This window comes from Colius striatus, chromosome 2 (genome assembly GCF_028858725.1).
Source record: "Colius striatus isolate bColStr4 chromosome 2, bColStr4.1.hap1, whole genome shotgun sequence".
Taxonomy (NCBI): domain Eukaryota; kingdom Metazoa; phylum Chordata; class Aves; order Coliiformes; family Coliidae; genus Colius; species Colius striatus.
This window is the reverse complement of record NC_084760.1, coordinates 32,666,366-32,686,703: the sequence shown is the minus strand read 5'-3', so window position 1 is coordinate 32,686,703 and position 20,338 is coordinate 32,666,366. Positions and strand designations below refer to the sequence as shown.

The 20,338-nt window shown below is 37.2% G+C and overlaps 1 protein-coding gene across 1 annotated transcript in view; it reads right to left on the bottom strand.

Annotated features, from left to right (window-relative positions):
• Positions 1 to 20,338, bottom strand: part of GREB1 (growth regulating estrogen receptor binding 1) — a 53,692-nt gene that overhangs the window by 9,980 nt on the left and 23,374 nt on the right. The window contains exons 15-25 of the mRNA XM_061990090.1: positions 19,486 to 19,678; positions 18,768 to 18,904; positions 17,186 to 17,525; positions 15,564 to 15,679; positions 14,640 to 14,839; positions 12,868 to 12,957; positions 11,507 to 12,120; positions 3,305 to 3,407; positions 1,451 to 1,609; positions 799 to 941; positions 127 to 288 (exon numbers count right to left, since the gene is read on the bottom strand). Of these exons, the coding sequence (XP_061846074.1) occupies positions 127 to 288; positions 799 to 941; positions 1,451 to 1,609; positions 3,305 to 3,407; positions 11,507 to 12,120; positions 12,868 to 12,957; positions 14,640 to 14,839; positions 15,564 to 15,679; positions 17,186 to 17,525; positions 18,768 to 18,904; positions 19,486 to 19,678 (2,257 nt within the window). The remainder of the gene's footprint in view (positions 1 to 126; positions 289 to 798; positions 942 to 1,450; positions 1,610 to 3,304; positions 3,408 to 11,506; positions 12,121 to 12,867; positions 12,958 to 14,639; positions 14,840 to 15,563; positions 15,680 to 17,185; positions 17,526 to 18,767; positions 18,905 to 19,485; positions 19,679 to 20,338) is intronic.

Below are 20,338 nucleotides of genomic sequence, written 5' to 3'. Positions count from 1 at the left end.
TAGTCTCCAGATATCTTCATTATCTTCACAGCAGGACCCAAAGTGTAAAGAACCCTAAGTCAACAAATTCTAAAATTAGTGGTGCCTCTCTCCCATATATAACAATAAATATAATTATCCATCTACCTTATCTGTGACTAGTGGTAGTCTCATGCTTTCCAATTGTCTTCCTGGTTGGCTAAAGACAAAATGATGTTCCTTTGACTTTGGAATGATAAAATGCAGCTGGATCTCTTCTCCTAGCATAGAATAGGAAAAGGCAAATGCATGCAGAGTGGACTCATAAAGCTGAGGATGGGAAAAAATAGGATAATTCCAGTGGTTAGAATCAAACTACAAGGTCTCAGTGTAGTTAATACACATTTGTAACATTACCAAACAGATTATAATCACTTACTGTATCACATTAGATTTTACCTCATGATTCACTGAGTGTTAAGCAATGACACCTAGGCTAGAGCATACACCAAAAAAACCCCTAGATATTGAACTGTTCCCTCTTTTGAAACAATTGTTTCAGCTTCATCTTGGAGAAGGTTTTAAATAGCAGTATACATGTGGAATGCAGATTACATCTCCAAAGAAGCTAGTGTAATTGAGGCAAGGGTCAGTCCTCTGATGTCCTCAAACCTACAGTCTGGTCAACACAAGCAAGCCTCAATAACAAAATCTGACCTGCTGTTTTTAACACATACATGCAACTAAAGCAATTCAAATAAAGTGAATATACACAAAACTGTGTTTGAGTTGTGTCTGCTTCAGTTTCTGATCAGCAGAATAACATCTGGAAATCTTTACCTGGTATCTGGGATTGAAACCCATATACTGATGACACTGCTCACAGTGGTGGTAGGTGTTATATGCTGCATACTTGGACAATCTCATCCTAGTTGTTTGACGGCGTGTATACATATCCTCCTGTCTCCTGCTCATTGATCTGTCTACTAAAAAATAATCAGACAACCTAAATGTAACATATATTCAAGAATAGAATGTATTAATAGAATCATAGAATCATTTTGGTTGTAAAAGACCTCTAAGATCACCGAGTCTAACCACTCACCTCACACCTCTCATGCTTTCCAAATCTAAATCAAAATCTAAAAAATAAACCTATAAACACTTCTAAGTACATAAATAATTTTACTCATTTAGGTCACTTCATTGCTACAGACCAAGACAATGCTACTACATGAAAACATTCGAATACGTAAACTTACTGTGGAATTGGAGTTTTTTTCATGAAAGACTACCTATATAATATTCCATAAAATATTTGTAAAGCTCTTACTCTGGCGCTTCACCTGGAAAACTTCAAATCTTTTTTCACTATTACTTGCTCAAGTGCAATTCTGAAAATTTCATTCCGTTTAGAAGTTTAGCAGGATTCTCACACTGAAAGCAAGCAAATATATAGGTATGTACTAATCTAGATTTTTCAAATTCTAACCTTCACTGTTTATAGTCTGAAGCTTTGAGCAAATCAGACTTGCATCTTCATATTTCGGGTCATGGATGGTATAGTCGAAAGGTATCTTCTTAAATGTCTCCAGATCTGGCCAAGTATCTCCAGGCTGATGGTAGGATTGATCAGATTCTTCTTTTATACCTATGATATTATTGAAAAATAACAATTCATGCAATTCCATTTTTAAAGCTTTTTATATTGCAGTAGATTGTTCTTCTATGCCTATTGCTCCCACGTCATTATTTTTTTCCAGCATTCTGAGGAAGCGATGTTATTATGCATCAAGAGGTGCACCTTTGAACAAAAATGTACCCCATATCTCAATGCAATTCTGACTTTTAAACCTTTGTTATCAATTTAAGGCCTCTCTAATCTTACTGGAGCAGTTGGTGGGATGATGATGAAAACAATATCAAGCATCTGGCAAGGCTGATCTACGTGCACCCAGGTATTTGGAGTCTTTCCATTGATCATCACATTTGTGCACTCAGGTGAGGAACTGCATGTTACTCTCACTGAGGAAAAAGAAGCCCTTTTAAAGCTACAAAAAATGCAGTATTAAGTACAGGGCAGAGTTAAAATCAAATGCTTGTTCTAGTGATAAGATCAGAGTTATCAAAGGTAATTTGCCCTGGGGTAAGAAAAAAATAATAAATGATGTTGGCATAATGTGCAGTGAAATTATGCCTTTTTCTGAAACAAGTTAACTAACATAAAAACCCACATGTACACAAGTCCTTTCAAAATACTTTCTCTGTCAAGAGGATGAAAGATCTGACAAGAGTAAAATGGACAGTAGTGAGGAGTTCAGTTTGAGGGTAAGCTGCTGTAGAAAGCCATAACTCCATCTCTGTGACAGTAGACTAAACAATTGTTTACAAGAGGTGAGACCCTGTCTTTTGGCACCCAAAATAATAAGAAACTCAGATGGAACTAGTCAGATGGTGAAATTATCTTCATGCCTGGTTAAGAGATACCTTTAAAATCCTGGCTAATATACAAAGGACTGCTTGCACAAATCTCTCTGGTCACTTTTTCCACAGGTTTTGCCATACACCTTGGAGGATAGCTGCCTTTTTCTCGAGCACAACTCAGTATGGAGGAAGACTCCTGACCCCAAAAGCCCTCAGATAAAAGAGCCTACGGTGAAACAACTCTATAGCTTCCAGCCAGAAAGAGGCTGCTAGCAGGCAAGTAGCACCCACCTGAGAATCTCCACAGCTGACTGTGGACATGTTTTCAGTGCAGAATTTGACATATCCCATTAAGTATCACCCTTGTTTTGTTATGTAATCCAGCCCTTAATTACTGAAACTGAGTGTTAGAAATACATCTGGAAACACAGGGGAGTAATCCTCTGTAATAAAGGAAGTTTGAACTAAAATTGAGGGAGCAGGAATTGTTTTCCTCCCTCATGTAGTCTTATGTACTTAGAAAATACAACATTGTTCCTCACAGTATAAATCTGCCAGGATTTCACTGGTTCTTTTTATATAAATTACCACAAAAGTACATTCCAATTCTAAACTCAAAAATGTCTGGTATCATTTGATACACATAAATGCCAACTTCCCACAAATGAGTACTTCCCAAGAAAAACAAAGGTATGTAGTTTTCTTACTGAGAAGAAGACTACACTCTAAATGATGAGTAAAGTAATACAATAGTCTTAACTATCAGCAGAAGATCACACAAAAGAATCTCTTACAATATGTCAATTATGTAAATAAACTGCAAAGGTTAACAGCATAGAATATACAGACAACAACTTTTCAGTTTTATGTAACATATTTTCTACAGTCTCCAGAAGCAAATATTTTTATATGAAGAACTTACTAATATTGATTTCTTCCTCATCATAAACATCCACTTCTGTCAGTCTAATCAGCATTCGGGACAAAATACTGAGGAACTGCAGATAGGCGCCTGTTTTCCCTATCTGTAAACATATAAATGAGAAAATAGAAAAGTAAACTTTCATTTTCCAACATGTTATTTTTCCACATATCTGGAAATTGCAGCTGTAGTGAAAACAAATATTAATATTCAGTACTTGCATATCGCTCTATTTGTATATTCCTTGACATAAATGAAATATTTAAATGCTCAACAGTTTTGTTCTTTTTAGGCAGGAACCTAATTTGAAAAATGCATTTTATATCACAAGTCTAATTAGAGGCCCACAAATGATTTTTTTCTCCTGATGTTATCATTTCTACATAGAAAATGCACTTCTTAAAAATCCATAAAAGGTCATAAAACGTTTAAAAAAATCTTCTCAAGCTACAAGATAAATAAGGAATGATCTCAACTCTTTCACATTTGCACAGTTTACCAGCACATTGACTGCTACTGACTATGTTGAAGATCAAGGTAGCAGCTACCTATAAGAGAACCTGTTCAGGCTACTTTCATCCTGGAGGACGTGATATGGTATATGTTGTAGCTAGCAACAGGACAAGGGGTAATGGGATGAAGCTGGAACACAAAAAGTTCCACTTAAACATAAGAAAAAATTGCTTTACTGTTCAGGTGAGGGAGTCCTGGCACAGGCTGCCCAAGGAGAGTGTAGAGTCTCCTTCTTTGGAGGTCTTCAAGATGCATCTGGACAGATTCCTATGTGACCTGATCTAGGTGGACTTGCTTCAGCAGAGGGGTTGGACTCGATGATCTCTAAAGGTCCCTTCCATCCCCTACCACTCTATGGTTCTATGAACAAAGTGTTGTTTCACCTTTTGGGCTGAAAATATTACTCCCCACCCTCTGTTTTAAAATTACCTTTCAAAAGTCCATTTAAAAATTATCTTAAGATTCTAGCTTTCCTCTGTCTTCACCCCTCCAATACACTAAATACATTTTCTCTTCATTATGCCAAATAGTATTGCAGCAATACTATTTGATAGCTTTTTAGCTGAAAGCTACAAGCTACAGTTAATGATTTGCTCAATGGATTCATCTGTCTTCCACATAAAATTTGGTGATGATACATAGCATCAAGCAAATAAACAGCTTTACAAACCATTACACTTGAACAGGAAGCAGTACACAGTGGACTTCACAGGAAGCAGTACACAGTGGACTTCAGTGAGGAAAAAGGAGACCAGCAAACTCATGTTATCCTCACAGGAGAGTGAGCACGTTGTCATTGTGTGTGTGTGTGTGTGTGTGTGTCTAGTTCACTCTCAGAATGGCACTGCTGTCCAGTTGACAACTAATGCCAGACAGGCATTAGCATGTGTATCAAACATGTAAATCAGTTGTGACACATTCTGATGTCGACTAAGTCTGTATTACTGCTCCATTGAAAACCCAGCTGCACTGCTATTACTGCTGGCACGTATCAAAGGCATAGGGTGTTGAATTACTAAATATAGAACTGGATTTACTATTTTCCATATATGCCAGGTGAAACTTTCATTTTCTTTCAATATTTCAGAAAGGGAGTCTTTGAAGCTGAAGTAAGGGAAGGTAAATATTTGTTTTGGTCAAAGTCGAGTATCTGTTGTTTTAAATAAATCAAAATGCATTTTAAACAGTTGCTTGCCAAGGGTGGAAAAGGGTATCGTTATCCTCGCTAAGAGTTAAATGTGCCCTTCAGGTATATATGGTAGACCATGTATTAGTACACAATCCTCTGATACTCAGGAGCAACATAGTAAAAACGTTACTTTGAATAGAGGAAATGACAGCATGGACCATAGGCAGCCCATAGACAAGATGTTTATAACTCCCAGTCTGGGTTTTAATGTAAAATCCATTGAGAATAATGAGAAGCTTTCTCCTGACCTTGGAACAAGGCTCTAAACTTGACTGCAATGGCTATTGATTGGAGAGACAAACAAAAACTTCTTATCTTCCCAAATATAAGCCAAACCTGATGACACTTTTTCTTAAAACAAAATACTTCCAGCGTTTTCTCTCAAGTCAGACATTACTTTTATATAGCCTTATAAACATATTTTTTTAAAGCACTGCTGATCATAATTTCATTAAACATAGAGTGGCCTGACAGATTAACTGTGCCCCAATTTCAAAAGAACAAGAGATCATTTGTTAAAAGTATACAACCCGTTCCTTCGATAACAGGTAACTGTGTGAAAGACTAATTCCTAATCTATTTGAAATATACACTTAGAACTGTTAGCAGAACAGCAGGCTGAACACAGTACTTTTTTTCTTTTGTAACTATTTAAAACTTACTCTATCAGAACTGTGAATTTTTCTTTCCCTGGGGTTTTCAACAACGTCTCTGAGAGTGACTAGGCTACTACTACGTGGTACTTAAATGAAAGGTACTAGCTGTCAATTGACTCAAGGACACACAAAGCTGTAGGGTCATGAATCAAAAACACTGGAAACCACAAGACTGTTAAGTACTAGTCCCTAACCTCTAAACTAAAACATATATACTTATGATATTCTTAACTAATGTCATTATCTGTCACATAAAAAGCTTCTAATGTAGTACTATGAGCTTTATGAACTGCTAGATATTAGCAAAACTGTATGTAAAATGTTGATAGGAACTTGAGGGAATCTCTCCACATTTGATTCTCTGCCAGGAGAGGGATAAGGCTGAGAGCATGGCAGTACTAATATTTGGGCATCATTCATGTGCACGTTTGCCTGGGTTTGCTGCTGAAGAACTGAATTGGTGAAATAGAGAATGCCTTTCCCAGGTCATTTTGAGAAGATGATTCAACAACAACAACAACAAGAAGATAAAAGAATTATTTCTCATTTTCAATTAACATTTACTCCAGAAGGGAAGAACCTGAACGACTGAATTTTTAGCCTGTCCAGATAAGTTAATACACCTTTAAAATTACTTGTACCATCTCTAGGCAAACTGGAACTGCATAGAGTGTCTTTCTTTGAAAATACTAAACAGCTGTCAGTTAACACAGCTTCCACGTCTCTCCAAAGACTCTTGGTCCCTTCTGTCACTGTCTCTCTTTTCAATAGTTTGGTCACTGTAGGAAGCTGCAAGGAGATCCTGCAAGCAGGATATGTACAATTTTGAAGCATAAAGCCCCATATTTCTCCATCCTCCATCTCCCAGCTACAACAAAACAGAAGATTTGCTAAGAAATTTTAAACTTGATAATCGTGGCTGTATCTTTACACATCTTTAGAGCAGCCTAGTACAATGCTGTGTTGATCCTAATTAGTGACTCAAGGCTTAAGCATGATATATTAACAATGACAATGACTGGTAGGAACTACTCTGAGTGAGGTGTTTTGCTCCATATCTCGTCCCTGCTCTGCATGCAAAAGCTGCAAACAGATTAAAAGAATGAAGGAACCTGGAACTGGGATGCATTTTCCCGAAACAAAGTGTACTTAAGGGGTGCTGTTGCTACAGATGTCTGTACTTCCCATAAACAAGTTCCTCAAATGTGTGTCAGTGCCCAGTGGTACTTGAAGGTCCATATTCCCAAATAACGGAAGTATTACTTTAATATTGTTTCTATCTACCTGAATTTGGAAGACAGAAGTCTGATGAATCAGACTTGAAAGAAGAAAATCATAGAAGACTAAGAAGTTAAAGTCTCAAATCTTGTGGAAACTTGCAATAACTAAGGAATTTGGGGCCTCCAAAGACTTAGTATTTTGGTTTCGATTTTCATCCTTAGTGCAAAGGATGACATGGCCCACAAAAAAAAAAATAATGTGTTTACCCTGCACTTCTTCATTCAAGAAGAGTCTAGCTGTAGCTGAGCAGGAGGAAGGAATATGAATTATTAATTATTCCTGCAGAAAATTCAAGAGGTGTGAAGATGCAGTTTTTGTATCAACGATATGCATCACCTAAGAGGAGTGGGAAGCTCTCCAAAGATTTTGACCACTGAACTGTGCTTGCCATAGATAATCAAGGATCATTTCAAAACAAACTGTCTGTCTATCTGAGAGAGGGAGATTCCAGTCAGAGAAATTATGTGTGTCCGTCCACGCTCACCATGGAAGTGACATCCAAAAGTGCTGTTGCAGGTCTAACACTAATGAGTTTACTTTTTAAAAATTGTTCCAGACACTGGACACCAGGACCATTAAGTACTTTATTATTCTTACATGTTACTATAAAGTATCATCTGGTTCCAGTCTTTATATTTAGAAATAATGCCATAAGGCTTTTCTATTTTAATTTCCAGGTGAGATAGTTCTTCATCTACCACAGCAGTGGTTTTCAAACTGGTCTGTGAACCAATGGTGATTCACAGGAAACACTGATAGTCCACAGACAGCTAGGTCAAATGTGCTGGTTCATCTCCTGGTTTTCAGTTGCTACATCCTTCTAAAACACAGCTTATACATATATTAAATATTTCCCTAATACTTTTCTTATGTAAGCTGAATTGTATACAAGTCCATTGTAATAAGATTTTAATAGGAGTAGAGGAAAGCCAAATAATATGGGCAGCAGTTTTCTTTATTAGAAAGTGTCTTAAGATGTGGTTGCTTCATTCCCTGGATGTGGTGCCACAGGACTGAACTGTGCTCAGGAGCAGCTTCCACGCTTAAGGAAAATCCTAGTTCTAAGTTGTTATATCCAGTTAAAAAACAAAGGTGCAAAACTTTGATTTGCAGCCTGGGGAACTTTAAGATGAATTTTTCGAAAAAAAATATTTCCATGAACTTAAGCTTCCTTAAAGGCATTTTCTTGTGTGCAGTAGGGCCTAGATTTCTAGCCATAGACATGATATATATAGAACCATACAACCATACAATCATTTTGGTTGGAAAAGACCTTTAAGATCATCAAGTCCACCACTAAACTAACATTGCCAAGCTCATCACTAAACTGTGTCCCTCAGCACCTCATCTATGCATCTTTTAAATATCTCCAAGGCTGGAGACTCCACCATATTGTTCATGGTGGTGCATATTTGTTCATACTCACTAACCAATGTCTTAATTTCAATGATGTAAGCTGACTTACAGATAAATATATTGATCTATTCTACACCTATTCATTTCCTAAAGCTTCTTGTAAAAATAATCCACGTATTACCTTACAATTTACATAATTGTCCTTGTAAAAATGCATCAAGTCTTCTAGCAAAACATTTTGACCAGTACCAGGGGTAAAATATCCCTGTGAGAGAAGGATGAATTCATTACTAATTAACCCGCCAGTGAGAATTATAATTTTGGTTCACCACCGTGCCTAGTGTTCTACCTGTGTTCCTTTCATATTTTTCATGTTAACCAATAAATTGCTTCCTGATCTGAATTTTAGTAAAGTAATTGCTGCCTGATAAAACAAATACTTCTCAATTTTTTAAAACACAGTACTCTGACAGTTTTACTCTTTGGCTGAGATGTTATTACTATTCAGATAGGTGCTGTCTAATAATTGTCTTTATTTATGCCTAGATCTCTTCATGCATTAAGCATGATGTCCATGTAGAATGTTAATATTATCAAACACAGAAACACAGAAACTTAAGGGTTGGAAGCGACCTTGAAAGATCATCCAGTCCAACTCCCCTGACAGAGCAGGGCCACCTAGAGTAGGTCACACAAGGACTCGTCCAAGTGGGTTTTGAATGTCTCCAGAGAAGGAGACTCCACAACTCATCTGAGTAGCCTGTTCCAGTGCTCTATCACCCTCACAGTGAAGAAATTCTTTCTTGTCTTTCTTTGGAACCTCTTATGTTCAGGAAGAAAAAATATTTCTTCCTAAAAAGAGGATAATTCTACTTTCTGTATATTTTATTGCAACTATTATCTAGAAGAAAAACTGTATTCTTATACCTTAAACCAATAAACACTGAATATACTTTTACAGCTCTTTGATGTACATGAGTTTTTAGTGCTTTGAGAGGTTAAAAGAGTAAAGGAAGCAAAGATACTTTTCCACATACTAAAATGAATATATACACATAAATTTTGATATTTAGGAAGAAGACATAATACTTCTAATTTGATGTGTGTGAATTAGTTCTGAGTGAAACAGGTATACTCTTTAGAAAAAAAAATGAAGAATATAAAATGAATAAATTTGTGAAGAGTATCCTTAAGGAACTGATCCAACTGTATGACTTAGTGCAAGAACAGGAAATAACCTGCATTGTGGAGAAGGTGTTTCGAGACTGAGGGGTGACCTCATTAATGTTTACAAATACATAATGAGTGGGTGTCAGGAGGATGGAGCCAGGCTCTTCTCAGTGATGTCCAGTGATAGGATGAGGGGCAGTGTGTACAAGCTGGAACATAAGAGGTTCCAAAGAAACACAAGGAAGAATTTCTTCACTGTGAGGGTGACAGAGCACTGGAGCAGGCTGCCCAGATGGGTTGTGGAGTCTCCTTCTCTAGGGACATTCAAACCCCACCTGGATGAGTTCCTGTGTGACTTACTCTAGGTGGCCCTGCTCTAGCAGGGGGGTTGGACTAGATGATCTTCCTAGGTCCCTTCCAACCCTTAAGATTCTATGATTCTGTGTGTTTGTGGTTCAAGTAAAAGAAGTTGTATCAGATTGAGGTTCACCATACAGGGGATCCACAGGAGTCCTATTCAATATTTTTTTTAAAAAAAAGTTGATAGTGAAAAGTCCTGGGACTGAGACAACAAATAAAGAAATTTTGTCTTTAATTATAATTTGTTCAATGGCAAGCACCAAATGTATGAAGCACCAAAACCTTCTAACAGATCTCTAGTTTGCTCTCAGAAGTTTCTGAATGATTCTCCTGAGAATCACAGATTTACAATTAAGACTCATAAACAAAGGAATATTGAAGAAATATTTACTTATCAGCTAATCTGGATATTTAGGGTGGACTTGGGAATAATATCTTTGTGGTGCTTGATGTCTATACATATAAAATCCTAACAAAAACTGTGGAATTCTTTTTTTTTTCTTTGAGATGGAAATAAATAACATTTCTCTTCCAGAATGGATTTGCCTTTATGCTGCAGAGGAGTATGAAATTCAGTTTCTTTATCACATAACACCTCAGTGTTTGGCAAACACAGACAATTTAGATTAAAGGAATGGACAGTGGAAAAGTCATCAGACTACATTCTGGAATTCTGTATGAATTACAGCAACATTTGCAGGAGGAAGTCCTGATAAGAAATGCCCACCTAGTCTCTTTCTACTCTCCTGCACCAGAAATTTAGGTGTACAACAGAACACCACCATCAAGCATACAGCAATGTGAAGTTTCCTTTTGCAACAGATGGGCATAGAAGAGTAGACAACATGGCAAATTGAATGAGTAACTATCTTTAGATTAACTCTTTGGGTTGATGGTACAATAACTGGGAACATAGGCCTTCGTCTTGATTTGGATTTATCCTTTTTGACTTCTGAGGTTGATAGGACATATATATGCTCTCAGCAGGCATGGTATCTCTTCCCATCTTGTTGCTCTGAACTTCAGCAGAACATGAGAGGCACAATATTATCTTTAGTATGTAAAATGCAATGAACTAGGAGGTACCTAGGGAAGTGATAAACACTCTTACAGAAATTAGAAGAGAAAGAACTTCTTAGGGCTATACCCATTTCCATATATCTTTTCAAAGTAATTTAAAAACTCTTGAGTCAGCTCAAATATGGCTCTGATAATGTTGAACTGTCCTTCCTGCATGCAATATTTCTGTCTGTTTCTTTCTGCTGTGTGCAAGTAACAGAAAACAATTATAAACTCCCGATTGTCTTCAGATTGATCATAAGAAAGTGGTTTTGTGAAGATCTTTGACTTTTATTTAAAATGTAAGTGCATATTCAACTTTTAAAAACTGAAATTATACATGAAATCTATCTCTTGAGCAAACTGTCTTAAAAAATTTAATGGAGAAAGATTGATAGAAAATGAACACTGCTGCAACCTCATTGTCTTTGAGCTGAGGCTAAGAATAAAGGGCAATTATTATATAGAAGATATTAGGAAATAAAACATGAGCGACTTACTCTCCACAAACAAAACCAGTGTAAGTATGAATAACAATAGCTACTTTATTTTTTTTCTGAGATTATGATAAAATTAAACAAAATAAATCAATGGTAATACCTTGTTCTTATTACACACCTGTGGCGGCCCACTCAGCAGCAGCCTTCTTGGGTGAAAGGTGTCCATTCTGCCCTCATTTCTATTGTTGTAGTCCATATGGATTGGCTTGGGAACAGTCCATTGGCGGTAGTATAGAGACTGCTCTGTGCAAGTCATCATCTTACTCATTAGAGGACGAAAAGAACTTGCCCACATAACAGAATGATAAGGCAAGAGGGAAGATGATTTGGGAAGTCCGCTACTGTCCGTAGAAGTAATAATGTCATAAACCAGTTTGGGCAGGAAAACTATGGGAGGCTGTTTTGATGCTTTGGTCATGAAGCACTGAGAGGTCTGTAGGATGAAGGAGTTATGAGTAGGTGCAGAGGAAGAAGAAGAGGAGGAAAAGGGTGAGGAGGATGATGAGGTGATGGAAATTTGGGCACTTTTTATGTTTTGGTTTGTATCCAGCTGTTCAGTCACAGGTGGCAAATGCTTGCTGACTGTTGTTTGTGCCCCCTTGTCTACTTTCTGCTTCTGTTTTTCACAGTTATCTGTAGTTTCTTCAGCACTGTTACTTAGGACTTGGTGAGATTTTGCTGTATCCCCTGCTGCTATTAAAGGGGGAGACGACTCACTGCAGAATGCTGTAACTGAAAGAAAAATTGTACTTCAACATGGAGCAACTATCTCTGCTACTTCAATGGTGTACTTAAACAATATTTAAAAAATCATTTAGATACATCAGTTTGTCAACTCCAAATGAACAGATTAAAAAAATTATCTACCCCTAAAAAAGTTTTTAAACAGTGTCATATTAATGAGTGAACATTAAAAAGCAAAACAAAAAAGGTAAAAGCACCAATGAGAACGAGCATGCTTTTTGTCCTACAGATTTTCAATATATTTTTAGAAGATGTGAAGCATGTTTTCTTTTTTTTAACAAACTCAGCCATCACAGTACTAAGTATACATCCCTCAGTGGCACATCTTAATGATGTTTAGGCACCCCACCCTATGATTATTTTTAAAGCAATAAAATATTTTATTTCTTATCTTTCAGAAGTCTGATCCTTAGTATTTTTAAAGTTATCTTTAGTGATCAAATTAAAATAAACCTTGCCAAATCCATAGCAATTTATATCTTTTTAAAATGTCTTTTTAAAAAATATTTATTTATTTAAGAATAATAAAAGATCTCTTTTTATGTTCTAAATGTAATTTAATCTCATTTATATTCTTCAAGACCCACCTGGACGTGTTCTTGTGTGACCTGATCTAGGTGGATCTGCTTCTGCAGGGGGAGTTGGACTAGATGATCTCTAAAGGTCCCTTCCAACCCCTACCATTCTATGATTCTATGATACTATGAAATGTAATTTAAGATCTTAAGGTCTTACTGGAAGCTTTTGAGGAGAGAGATGAAGATGCAGAGTCATAGGAGCGAGACCTTTCTCTTTTCATAGGGCTTCTCTTTTCTGAAGCAGAACCTGTTTCATGAGTGGTAGCAAGGGAAAACAAAAACAAAACATGATTTAAGTAAGTCTCTGAGAAGGCACAGATATATCATCAGAGTAAGGAAAGTACACAAGAGTTTGTGTGGTTTTGTCCTCATTCAGACACTGTTTTCAGTATGGAATGTATTTGTTCCTAACACAATAATAGATCTGCCTACGGTCCAATCTAACTACGCTGATTTGCAATAGCATCACAAAATCAATGCTGCATCCAGGAGCTGGTAATGTCTCAAACATGATTTCTCTTTCTACCCGTGTCTTACTTTCCTCACTAATCCAATGTCAGGGAAACCAACAGGCAATAAACTGTATTTTGTCAGTATGTTATGAAATTACCTCCTGTCCCACAGAGTACAGCTTTGTGACCAGATTATATTTCAGCTTTTGGTGGTAAAAATCCATATTTGGATGGCCACCAAGGATATTCATTTGAAGTTTCTAACTTAGGCTTCTAAATTGTAATACTTGTTTCTGAACAGTTTTACTATGATAAAGAGAGACGTAAGCACTACCAGCAGAAAACACAGACGGTAAGTCTGTCTCGGGTGTTCTGAACTGGACTCTGGAGGAGCATACCATACTTCATGGACTTGGAAAGCAGTTTCACAATTTAAATGCCTAAAAACTTATGTGTCCATTTGACTCAGACACATACAATCTCAATGTACTTCAATTAAATGGACAGAAGTAGTCATCACATCTAAAGCAGGGCACTATTGTAGACAGTCTGAGCGTTACCTCAGGTATTTCTTTCCTCAATGAAAAGTACACATTCAATTAAAGAAACTATATTTTCATTTACTTGTTCTGTTATCTTTATTATCAATGAGTTTAATTGGTAAACAGTAACCACCTCTCTTCCTCTTCATAGTATCAAAAGGAAACAAAGGCAAGCAGTTTCAGATTTAAGTAATCTGTGTGGATAAAAATCCCTTTTTTTCTACTGTTACAAAGCATAACAGACAATAAAGAAAAACGTAAAGAACTTAATGATAATTGATAACACCCATCAACTATCACTCAAAAAAAAAAATCCAATAGTTCCTGGGTATTTTTGTTTGTTTACATATTTTTATGTTCTTAATTGTTCTCTGAAAAAATTGTAAACCCACCAACTCTATAATGTCAACTTGAATTCGTGGACATTTTCAAGGAGTACTCAGAAGTTCCTATGTTCAGATATATTTTCTAGCCATACTATCTAATACCTTAGAAACTAGGGACTACTCAGATGTACTAGATACACTTCACTTCTGCAGGGGGGGCAGCAGAGCACAGCACCCCAAACAGTGAGCTCACTGGACGTACCCACTCAAGGTCCAGAGCTCACTGGACGTACCCGCTCAAGGTCCACTATGTGGCTGTCAAAATATACAGGGGAAAGGAGTTATGGAGGGAGGTGAGAGAAGGAAGAAAAAAAAAAATAGAGAGAACAGCAGGACTGCAAGATATTCAAATGCTGCAGCAGCAGCAGTCATCAGGCAGGGAGGTTGAAAAAACACAGGTTCAAGACCATAAAGAAAAAATTGGGGTGCAGAACTCACTCAGTAAGTCTAACTCCAGAAACTCTCACTGAGTAGATATCCATACAATCCTGCTTTTTCTAATCAACTCAATCACTTTATAGCTTCATTTATTATCAGTAACAATAATACCTTCTGTGGCTATTTCTTCATCTTCATTATCAGTGCTGCTTAGTTTCTCTGGGTCACTTTCTACCACATCACTCACAACTGCTTTCTCTGTGTGAATTTCTGAGCTCACAAAGTATGCTGCCAAACCAAGTTCTTGCTCCAAGGTTGTCCTTACCAAAGAAGATGAATTTATTAAACGCAGGTCACAGTATCTCAGTGATCTGGAGAGAAACAAGAGGGATTAGCATGAAAACTCACTGTAATCTACTCCTTTAATTTTTTTTCACAAACACAGCCAAAGGAGAACTTTTTTACAATCTGTTTAAACTATGGATGAGATAGAACATGGTATAATTTTTGTGCTTAATAAGTTTACCACTGCAGTGCATACACTTTTTGTTAATCCAATTATACAGCTTAATCTAGTGCCATGAACAGTAACATCAGCATAGGAAAAAGAATAATAGTTTGGGTTCTAAGCCTAACATACAGAGTGGGATTCAGTTGAACACACAATAGCATTTTGAGCCATCTTAATGGCCCCAGGGTGTCATGCCTGGCTTCCAGCGGCCACTCCAGAAGGCACTGATCTCTCCACACATCCTGTAGCATTTAAACCAGCATCATGCAGATGTCTCAGCTACCCTAAGGTATCCAAAGTAGCTAATATTTTTTCCCCACATAATCTTATTTTCTTCCTTAAACTGGAACAGCTCTAATCATATTTTCTGAGCTATTTCTGTATTGCTGTAAACAGGAGGTTATTATTATCAATAATAATATGGAGTTTGCATTTATGATATAAAAACTGACAAGAAAAAAGGAAAAAGAATCTTGACACTGAAATCTGTTCTCTTCTCCCTCAAGTATTACTCAGTTAGTCTTTAGCCATTTGATAAGTAATGGACAAAAAACTGCCACTGACAAAATATTGGATCTTCTTACCGTGGCAAAGACTCCCCTTGTGGATCCATACCACTAAATATCAATATGCAAGGCAAACCTTCCAATTCCAAATAGGTTTGTGGCCTCCAATCTACATCTTCAATTTTCTGCCAGATCTGTATAAGGTAAGAAACATAGTTGAACATATCTATATGACACAAACAAAAATACAGAAATAGATACTTTTCTCATCCATTATCTGAATGGATTTGTACAGTGAATGGACGTTCTACCAAGGGAAGCCACAGACCAGAGCCAGTTTCAACATGGGTAAGTTGCGTAATTCCTAGAGTGCTACAGGTAGCAATTTCCTGCTGTAAGCCTAAGGAGATTGGGACAGTACGTTCCAGTCTGAAAAGCCTCCCAAGTTCCCAGCTGCATAGCACTGAGGCCAGGGCATAAACAGGTAGAGTGGATATGATACAATAGACAGTAAAACTGAGAAGGAGTTTTAGGGGAGAGAAGAGCGAGTTGCTTTATGTGGCAGACAACGTATCGATGACTGAGTCCATGGAAGAAAATGAGCTAGAAATGAGACTTTTTCATCTTAGAGGAATAAGGGAAACATATGGACTGCTGTCCTCGCTTGCCACCCTCTGAAGTCTCCTGCGCTCCTCTAAAACTATCAGTTTCCTGATAACTTCATGAGGAATTTGGTAACTAGGTCTACTGTTTGACCGTTAAGCATCAAGCAATTCTGCTTTTCTCACACCAGTCAGTCCTTTTTGCTCTAGGACTGATCTACAGATAAGGAATACACAGTAGAACCAACAGTATGACAACTCAGCCTCTGGCATTTGTACATGTACCACTGTCACATGTGTCAGAGGAGATAACCAGGGTATGATTCAGAACTAATACTGATTTTTCAGAGTAAGTCATGCCTAATCTGTAGCAGAATGAGATCAGCATTACGCCCTGGATCTAAAATGACTTCATTTAACATGTGTTGAATCAGAAGCAGTACAGACTGTACCGTACATATATTACACCATCCTAGAATGTAAACACATTTTTGTTGTAGTGATCAGATGATAGTAATTTTATGAAAAGTATCAGTATCAGAGGCTTTTAACATGAGACTCTGGACCTAAAGGACACTGATTAATCCACAAACGAACACATGATCCAAAAAGCATGAAGTTCTGAGCTGTGAATACTGGGATGTTCCAGGACAGTAACTAGCATCTCTGGTTTGGTGCCTTCATGCCATCTGCTGGTGAAAAGAATTATACAACTCATAACTGGTCACAGATTAAAAGCTTTTTGCACTATGAGGATTTTGTGGGAGAATCCTGTATAAACTGTGACAAGTTTATTTGGCCCTTTATTGCTCATGGTCCCTGTAGATAAAAGCAGTTCAACTGTTTTGGACAGTTGCTGCTGGAGGTCAAGGTCTAGTCATATTAGTTAATATACCACTGAGAATTAACCAGAGGTAGGACAGTAGAGGTGTCAAACACAGTATGTCTAAAAGATAAAAGTCATTGTCCTTCTAACAGCTTCTAGTTTTACTAGTAAGACCTACATTTCAGCTCACAACCATAACTCTCACCAGTACAGTCTCCCCATTTACCCATCTAAAAATGAAGCTTCCCAGTATATGTCATCCTGCAAGTTACCTTTAGTTGCTCCACAAAGTGCTTCCCTATTGTGATTCCAGAATTAGGGCTTCCCAAGATTATTTCAAACTTATCTTCAAGGGCTAGTCTTTCTCTTACATTATACAGACGTTCATATGCCACTGCAGCCAGCGGAGTACATGGAATTCTCAACACTACCATGAGGCCATGACCACTAGGACATTGTCTTGAAGAGTTTATTAGGTTTTGGGTGATTTCCAGAGTTTCAACTGAGGTGTAATTCTTCATCTGAGAAAGACCACACACTGCCATCATAGCTGCAGAGTAGTGTTGTATGAGGACAAAAGTTCTTATCACTGCACTGTGTAATCTGGGGAACCTGAAATAAATGGTGAATTAAATAGTGAAGTATTAAAGGATAAATTGAAAACGCTAATTTTTACAAAATATAGTAGTAAACGCAGGATTTTCTCCTTTAAAGAATCCTTCATATTTACTATACAACAGAATCTCACCAAATTGCAGTTGAATAGTCTTTGCAAGGCAACATTTCACAATCAGAACTGATGTTGTCTCTCTGTTTCTTTAATAAGCAAGTGGTCCAGTAAGGCCACATCTCTCATTCTTCATCATGTGTTTTCCTTAAGGGGAAGGGGATGGGGTGGTGTTTCTCCTGTTTTCTTACTGAAGCTCTGAGCCAACTTACTCTTGTTTTTGAGGACTGAATATGTAGGCAGCATCCTGTGAGCACTCCAAGTTCCTAATCCCAGGAACACCCTATCTCAATCCCCAGTCTATGGAAGGAAGAGACGTGGATATGAAATAGGTTCTTTTGCTCTGGTTTTCACAGAAATGAAACCCAGGTGCACAGTAAAAAGAGGAACTATGCCTTGCTCAGAAAAGTGCCCAATATGTGGGATCAGAGCTCCAAGGCACTCTGCAGCAAGCCCAGGCAGTTAAGTGAGGATATGCTCAGTCTCCCAGTTTGCAATACAAACACACAAGATTTTACTTCTCCTGTCTCGTTCTTCTTACAGATCCCAAAGACTTCATCTACAGATGTGCATAATGGGTCACTACTCTTTTCCAGTGTTTCCTTGCTCTACAGTGACCAAAGAGAACTAATGAATGCATTTTTAAGCTCTGACAATGCTCTGAAGTTTTTAACAATGATTTAAGTGTATAAAGCACAGTGATATGTCTATGTCTCTTCATCATCCAAGTGCAGTATACACAAATTCCATACATCAAAATTGGTCTGGCTTTCAGCAAGTGATAACATTGAACAAAAGTATTAACAGTTTTGAAATTATACGAAGATGCAATGTTAGATTATTATAATATGAAAGCAGCTAGTAGTCACAACAAGAACACTTTCTAAATTGAGCTAAGCAGTGTGCATGTTCATAGCAAGAGACCTAGACTGATTAGTTTACAGGCCAAATATATACAAAAAAGATTGAAGGAGAAAATAAGAACAAGTTAAATGCCCTTGTATACACATCTGATTTTTGGGAAAGTGAAGAAAAAAACCCACAACAATCAGGCTTCAAGACAGTAACTCAAGTCACTAGAACACATCTCCTAAACTTCCTGTGTTGGACAAAGGAGGATACCCTACCTCTTTCCCAAAGCCATGACCATTGCTTCAAAAGAGCTGTCGTAGCGAAGCAATGGAATACTGTGTCCAGAGAGGGTGGACTCAATGAACTCTGACAGTCCAAAGTATTTCTTGCTTTCCTGGTACAAATCTACTCCCTAAAGGAGATGAAGCAACAAAAATATAAAGGTAAAGTCTATCAATTATTAATTAACCATTAGTATCTGATATATTTGCAATAATTCTCTAATAAGCATACATCTACTCAGACATTAAAAAAAGGAGACAAACAGAATCTTTTATGAGAGAGAACAGAACTTTGACACAATTTTTCCTTGTTCCTTTCTCTCTCTCTCTCCTCACATGTACATATACAAAGACAGAACAGCTATGAATGGAATAAATATGCACACCTATGAATAAAATCCACATATGTACATATATTTATGCAGTAATGATCTAAAGAAAGATTTTCAGATGGTTTCCATTGATGTAGCTTAAAGATTTTTAGCAGAGCTACTACAGTTCATAGAAGAGATAAGGAATAAAGAAAAAGCGCAAGATATGGCAGGATAAACATAAGGAAACAGAATTCACCACAGTTTGGGCAAGAAAAAGATGCCATGCAAACTTCATTCTTGTTTACAAAAATCATGGGGCCTGTACAATTTTGTCAAGTATGTAAATGTAAAATAACTTATGAAAAGCCCACAAAAGCACCTCAAAGCATCCATCTTACATTGCTGTATGACGAAGGCCAGTGGATCTCATTGTAAGGGCTGATATGAGTATGCTGTGTCTGCAGCGCATAGGGGAAGGAAGTCACATGGAGGGTCACAATATTTGGCGCCTCTTTCACCTCCCTGCAGTTCAACAGTCTATCAACAAGTCCTGTAGACAGTTCTGTTTGAGGATAAAGGCTATGCATAGCACTGCAAAAAAGAAACCCAAAACTCTCCAAAGTGATCAGTACAAGGGAACATTTGTGTCAGTGGAACAGTATTAACATGGATGTGAAATCACCGTTAAATACGTACAAGTAACTTATGACACTTTTCTTTGCTTTTGTTGCATAGATGGATGGGAAAAGAAATTCTTTCACTGCAGCTGAATTTTTCAGCTGATTGTGATAAGCTCTCTAGCTAGCAAATTACCAGTCCCTTACAGATACCAGAATAAGAGAGAAAAAGGATGAAAGGAAGCTGATGTTTTGGCAGTTATCAATAAACACATAGTCCTGTACAACTTTGGCCAGATTGTTAGTGTTGCCCTTAAGAAAATATAATTCTTACCTACAAAAATCAAGATAGAGAATGACAAAGCAGTTTAAGCCAGTATGACAGAAAAACAGAGGGAAACTACCTGTGAGAGATCTACTATGAAAAAGAAAAGTAGTTATTGTAAGGGCAAATACCAGTTATCATGGGACACCTAGAGTCAATTCCTTGCTCCAGTTTAAAACTCAGTCCAAATTTATGCTATTTAATTTTTGGCATTTAACTGCAGTAACTAAGTTACAAACCTAGCCACTGCAAGCTCCTTCTCTTACCAGCAGAGAGAGACAAGTAACTTCAGAAACTAGTTTTGTCCAC